The following is a 7,390-nucleotide window of genomic DNA, read 5'->3' as shown; positions in this document are numbered from 1 at the left end:
ACAGTTTAGTTCGGTTTATTCTTTTGTTACTTCTTGTTGTTGTCCATAGCCCATAGTCATTTCGGCAATGATGATTCTAATGGTCACTATTTTATATTTTTATTGTTCCCATAGTTAATTAGCACCCCTAGTGTTTTCATTCATAGCGCCGTGAAAACTGCCTACAGCGCAGATACGTAGCGTGTAGTAATTTGTGTGTCATCTTGTAGTGCTCGCATTACGACGCACTATGTACTAGTAACGGTAGTGTACGTATGTATGTATTTATGTAGCTCCATTTGCCTTCTTTGTGTAGGCCAACACAAGGCCAGCGTTGAATGGAGCCCCAGGTTCACTATATAGTGGGGTTCTCTCTTAAAGGACTTCGCAGTGCTATGGCGTGAATAAGCCGTACGCGCCGGTGGCTGGGCGCCCCGTGTTGTAAGCAAGAGTGGGCCAGGGAAAGGGTCTCTAGTGACCTGATTGACTGGCTGGCCGGCTCGCTGACTGGCTGGATAAATGATTGGATGCTTTGCCCCTTGGTTGACACACAATCGGCAGCCCTCCGCAGTTCCTGCTGCACATAACATCATGTAAAAGACACCCCTTCTTTCGACAAGACCACAGCGTATCAAGCCAATTTCGCTGTGCGATCCCAATCTATTTGGCAGGCTGATGTAACTTGCCGGTAGACGGGAGATCTTATCGCCCACATTGAAATGAATAGTAGCACTACAATGTCCTAAGAGAGCTAGCAGGACGAGCTGGTGGAACTGAGGTAGTTAATTCTATAGGAAGGTGGTAATAGGTTTGACGTACCTTTTGTAAATGATACAGGCTTTCCTATGATGCCGATGCCTATGAGATGAATGACGCGCAAACTGGATATCGGAGAGTGATTTTTACGGTATAACAAGAACACATCAATTCTGCGGTGCGGAGCATCCTAACAAAGCGATAGAGGATCTTTTCCTGTTTTCTGGTACTCACTGTTCATACCACAACCAATGAATCTGTACTTCGACCGATTGTTTGCAAGCTGCAGGGTGGCTGAAAAATCGTGGCAGTCGGACTGCGCATCCCCTAAACGTATCTTTTATCGTTTACTATGAACTTATCGTTGTCTCCAAGTAGTTGAAGCACATGAATGAGGCTGAACGAGCGTCAATTGAGGCGGCCGATAAAGAAATGAGGGGAACCAGGACGTAACACATAGTGCGTGGCTGTCAACAACAGCCTGGTGTTTAGCCCGCTCAAATGAGGATATATCAGTGTACACGCAAAAAGTGGTACTACGATAAATAAAAGTTGCCGCAAAAGGATTATGGTGAATAGTTGTGAAATCAAGTTGGATCAAGCAGAAAATATACATAGAATACATATTGATAATTAGTAAGTGCAACAATCAGGCAAAAATCAGGTAGTAAAAGAAGTATCTCGAATACCGTTTCGATAACTGGCTAAATCTGTGCGGTTTCAAACAGTCGAACGGGATTTAATGAAGAAAAGTGGTTACAATCCATTAGAAACTTGATTACAAGTGAAACCTGGATTGACTCAAGTTTAGCGGGACGGACAAACGATCAACGAGCAATTTATTAGAATGATGGCACGCAAAAAATATTCGTCATATTATACAAAGCTGGTTCTGATTTTGATACTCGCAGTATCGGTGGGATTGGCTTCAAATATCGTCCGACGAAGTGGGCCAAAAATCATCGATCTGACTCATTGGTGGGATCAGAAGACATTGTTCCCACCTACAAACATAAAAAATTTTACGATGAACACATACTTCCGTAAGACGGCCACTGGAGTCATGTAAGTTCGACGATCGTATCCATATTATTCACTACTCAAGCACTATCTATCATAGACTAACGAAAAGGAAAAAAAAAGATGTACATATACAGAGAGAGAGAAACAGGGACCACGACGAAAGAGTAGCAATCACGCACTGGCCTCTATTAAAAAAAGATCCTGCATTGTTTTCGCCTTTAGAACGTGCGGACGGGTATCCACACTAGAAAATACGCTCGTTCAACGTATCGGGGAAGAACGCGATCGGATAATTGAGGAACAAGGGCAATATAAGTTTTTCTACTATTATTAGCTAGCTTTTTGTTGCTATAAACAATCAGTTATTATTCGCAATTGTTGAATAGGGATCTGAAATATAATTGACCCTTTATTCAAGCAACAAATAGCCGAAAGAAATCATTTACCAGTATATTAAACTTCCAGTAGTGTACCGACGTAAAGCGTACTTTATCCAAATACACATTCTATATATTTCTTAACGTGTTAAAACGTTTACTTAAAGTTACAAGTTTAGCATGACAAGTGACACAGTTAGTGATACAGTCGGATTACGTACACCGAATTGCTAGTCAGTGTGTAGCTCAGCGAGAGATGAACGAAAATTCGCTGACTCATTGGTTTAACCATCGTGGCTTACGCATACACTTCATGATGAAGTCACGTTGAAAATACGTACACATACTAGCTTCGTGTATTTATTCGAATTAAGCGACCTTAGCGTCATTTACATGTCCTTATACGCAAGCCTAAAAAACTGAGTGCAAAACCATATAATTGTGGTGGCATTAAATGCTGAACGAAATAGTTATTGTTATTTTTGCTTGTTGTAAGTTGTCATTATTATGTGGTTATGGTTTATGCCGTTTGCGTAGATGAAAAAGCAACGTTCCCCTCTATTGGAGATTAGAGGCTCGATCTGCCACGTCTGCCACACCTGTCGGTCAGCGCCAGCACCTCATCCTACAATTTGAAGATAATGAACGAACGTGATTTCGTTCTCAATAAGGCGTGTAATGTTTATCTATGGTTTATTCGCCTATCACAGTAGACAAGTGCAGCTGAAGACCAAGGCTGATCAAGGTCATGTAGCGGCAAGAAGACTATAAGTCGTATTATTATATAGAGAGCGTTTTTTGCGTGTACATGATATATTGGTTATGCGCACGCGGCCAGACAGGGAAAACGATGAGTTGCGCGCTGCATGTTGAGGCGTATGTCCGCAGAAGATGCATCTATCCATTCTTATTCGATAGACGTGTGTACGAATATAATATTTGTAACTACACAAGCGGGAAAAACCTTATATCCTTTTCACCTAACTTGCATCTCGCCTCCCAACGAGATAAGTTTATGTTTTCACCGAAAAGAAGGAAAACGGCTCTATGATATGTTTGCTACATCTGTTAATATAAAAAAATATTCTTGACAATATGACTACGGACGTTTATATGCCAGATAGGTCAGGAATCGAATTGTGCATGCTCACCCTCGAGGTGCTTTATCAAACTTCGATGTCCCTAGCACGTTAGGCAGTGTTACCTGTATTGCAAATGGTTGATAGTTCTTTTTGAAGTGCAAAGAACTGGGTTGTTCGAAGCGAAAAAGGGTGGAACCGATAATTACGATTATGTGTAAAGTAAATGATGGATGATGTTATATCGGACTGCCGATAGTCTACTGATCTATTTCGTTTATGATACTACCTTCTATTGTATGCTTAGTTCAGCGTCTTTGTTGGAATACAGGTAACAAGGTCGAATCAAGTTATCGTAATTTAGTCAAAAAGACCTGATCGCTTCATTCTTCGAAGCTTCTGTTCTCAAGTGAATAGATACATAGATATTTCAGTACAGTAAAAAAAAGTCTCGGTGCAACGCTGAATTGTATATTTTAGCCGTTTATTATAGAATGATCTATCTTAGTCACTTTTTCTTTGGGTTACATATGCAGGTAGCTTTTGTCATAGCCCTAGATCGACATGCGATATTGCAAGAACTAGATCCTCTTATTGATTGAAATTATGATGAATGGCTAATAAATGCACTTACCTATATGAGTGTATCGAGTTCGCGGAATGATATATGTGATAACAGAGGTTCGTGCTATGACAAATGTTCTTTTTTTTTTTTATCTATGGAAAAATTTATAGAGAAATATGTAAACGTTCTTTTAAAACGTAAGACATATGATCATAAAGTATTGCCGTTATCAATATTGTCATGTCATTGCTGCTAGACGAGACGCTAGTTACCTTCAAAAAAGGATTACGGCGACTTTGGTTTCACAAAAGGAATATACGGAAATCTCATACAATAGCCTGCCGATCACTGACTGCTATGGGCCAGTTGTCAATAGCAGACTAACAACGTCTAGTCGTGCAATGTTTTTTAACTTCCTTTTTTTAATTATCGGCCTGTCCTAATTTAATTTTCAAACTTTGCTGCAAGCGGGAAATAGCGTATCCTGCACCCAACCTAGCTTACTAGGATATTTATCGTGTACGTTTTTTTGTGCAAACGACGTGCGAAGAAACATGAACGCTTACAGTCAATTTTTCTTGCTCAATATGTGCGTACGTTGATTAACAACTGTGTAATGACATATCATAGTTACGACCAGCATCTGTTGTCACACTTTTTTGCTGTCTGTTTCGATGAAAAGTAGAAAAGTTCAACTAAACTGATCTAAATAGCTAATCTATTATATCTGCGTTCAGCTTTGAAATAGCCTCGCCTTTATTATCGCGTAAAAACGTAGATCAAATCGTTTCGCTTGAAACAATAGCGACCTACACGAGCGTTGCGCTGATCGCTTCTTCCATCATCACGATTTGACGCTGAACACAGGAGTAACCCTGAAAGTGGCGGCCTTGCCGCAGGCCAGCAGTCCCTAGACATAGAGCTAGCAAAATAGAAGCAACAGCTACGACAGCACTATTTTTTGTCAACATTATCGCCAGTAACAACGACAATGAACACTGGACTCCCTTCCAAAAACCATGACCGCCAGCGACACCAGCGGAGAGGATACCAGTAGGCTAGCAAATGGTAGGGAATTGCTTTGAAGATATCGTCGTTACTGCAGTTGTTGTTGTTGTTGTACTTCGTCGTTTCGTGAGGATGTTGATCTTCAGAGACACATAGCCCGCCCGTTTATGTGTCTGTGCCGTTGGGCGCTAGTAAGTAATATAAGCCAACGGTTATTCTATTCTTGCAGTTCCTATATCATGGATCGGCCATTACTGTTATTACTGTGTGTGGAGGCTCGCACTGTTGTATGTAAACGACTTTACCTAATAACAAGCCTAAGTTTTTGTAATTACCTTTGTAACGACACTTCTGCGACTAATAATAGTTTTGGCGGTTGTTGTAACGCGGTTGATGAATGTACCACTTGGGCACCTGCGTTGCATGCTTCTGTTGCACCCGCCTTAATATTTCTATTGGTATTTTTAGGGTTAGTGATTCTGATCGAGCACAAGGTAGCAGAAGTCTTATTGTTAGCGAAAAGGGGCAAATAGGCGAGCGAATCATGACTGAGTGCTTTGGCTTGGTCCAGAATATTGGTATAGCGATGCCCTTGCTGATTATAAAATCGCAGTAATTACTCGCAGAATGATAGCGTACTTGCAAACGAATAATTAGTGGGATTTAGCCAAAGCATCGTTCTGTTACTTCATTACCTATTGTATACTATGGGACAAAATCGGATGGACTAACTCCTTACGATAACTGATAGTACGATTTGATACATAATAGACCGTCTTTCTAGTGTGGTGCCGGTAATTGTGAGTGAGTATAGGCGTTGATAGGCCAAACGTAGTTTATTATGAAACGTTATAAACAATTATGATGATTGGCTAGTATTTTATTTTGCGGGGAGGATCTGAATCTCGCCTGAAAATTTACGTATATACCCGTGTACGTGTACGTGTACGTCTATACTCTAGTGTCGATATATATCGAAAAACGAGTAAATTACCGCGACAGACAGCTGAGTAATGCTCTGAGGTGAGTTATTATAATAGAGCCTTAGTTAACAAATCGCCACCCTTAAGCGCGGCGACAGTCAGTGCCGATTATACAGATGCCTAATATAAGTACCTCGTTTGTTCAAACGCATAGTACCCGTGAACAAATATTCTGAAAATTGAACATTGCCTGTTTATAGCTCGTCGTATGAAGAACGCCGAATATAAGTTACGCTCACTGAAGTCGTCGAAGGAACAAACATAATTATCGTATGCTCATTTTATAGACGAGATTTTTCGCAATTTCATTTAATTTACTTTTATAGAAATTCCGAAGCCAATGAGCCCCCTTGAAGTAAAAAAAAAGCACCTATGTAGCATCATGATGGTTCATTCATTTGATTTTCGTCCCGTTGTGCTATATTCTTGTTATTATAGTATGACGCTCAGAGCTATACTATAATTCACGAACTCGCTACACGTTTCGCTTCTAACATTTGACCCTGTCAAATTCGTTTACGTTGAAGAGTTGTTGTCAAAATTGAATTGGATATTTAGGCATCTACGATGAGTTCCATGAAACCTGACAATATCAATTGTTCAAGAATGGACATCGTGGCTAGATAATTTGATTGATGAAGAGGAGATTATACCCAACGCGTTTCCTATACTTCTACAGTTGAATCTTTGGGCATTTTGGGCTAGCATATAGTTATACCAATTTACGCATCACTACGAATTTCTGAACTGAGTACATCGAATCTTACAGCTTAATGGCATAAAGCGTAAGCTTCTTATCACTAGTAAGTTCGGGGTAATCATGCACCAACTTCAGGGTATCTACTTGTGTAATTATATTCGTCTTTCTTAATCAGAAGAGAGATAGTTTTGCCCCGTTTTCCATATATCATTCACAGTCAGACATAGTTAAAATCGATTCGTGTTTTGGCGAAACGTCTATATTGGCTCTTGTATTGAATTAATGTTTAATCTTTCAAGGACATCGATCGAACTGGTCTCAATTTTGCCGAAATAAGCGACTCTCCATTACATTTCTAACGGCTAATTTCTCTGTGAACCTTGGCGAAATAGAAAGCTGGTTTGTATAAAGACTGAGAGGGACCAACACTAATTACTAGATTCATTTTGTGCGTATAGTTTTTACCGAAGCTCCCATGTTAGCGTAAAGGGGCCTTTCAGCGCACCCAGGGCCTTGCGCCTAATTTAAGCTTCCGCTACAAAAATCAAAAAGTAGATCATCTGGGTGTCTCGATTTTAAAAAGGTAAAACTTAAAGTTTGACCCTGGTGGCACGCCATGGTGATTACATGTCTTATGGTTCTAGTCTCTCTCCACAGATTTGCCTTGTATGTATCCCTATAGCCGAACACATACAGGACTGGTAGTAATTCATACATCATAGTAATTGCTAATTTTTATATAAAATTTTTGGTAGGCGTTTAAATTCTAGTAGAAATTGTCATGTACAATTTTTTTGTTTCGAGATGCGCCTACATCCTATGTCCGGCAACAAAATGCTTTTTTTTCTATTTTCAATAATGCATTTCGATCACGGTAACGAGAAGCTTTTAATGGAGAAATCATGCGACGTCAATATATA

At 40.0% G+C, this 7,390-nt stretch overlaps 1 protein-coding gene across 1 annotated transcript in view; it reads left to right on the top strand.

Annotated features, from left to right (window-relative positions):
* The first annotated feature begins 518 nt into the window (after positions 1–518).
* The window catches only part of LOC111251510 (uncharacterized), a 21,621-nt gene continuing 14,749 nt past the window's right edge, over positions 519–7,390 (top strand). The window contains exon 1 of the mRNA XM_022808150.2: positions 519–1,800. Within this exon, the coding sequence (XP_022663885.1) occupies positions 1,583–1,800 (218 nt within the window). The 5' untranslated portion in view covers positions 519–1,582. The remainder of the gene's footprint in view (positions 1,801–7,390) is intronic.

This window comes from Varroa destructor, unplaced genomic scaffold (genome assembly GCF_002443255.2).
Source record: "Varroa destructor unplaced genomic scaffold, Vdes_3.0 BEIS01000005.1, whole genome shotgun sequence".
Taxonomy (NCBI): Eukaryota; Metazoa; Arthropoda; class Arachnida; order Mesostigmata; family Varroidae; genus Varroa; species Varroa destructor.
Note: the sequence above shows the minus strand (reverse complement) of the source record. Positions and strands in the feature narration are given on the sequence as shown.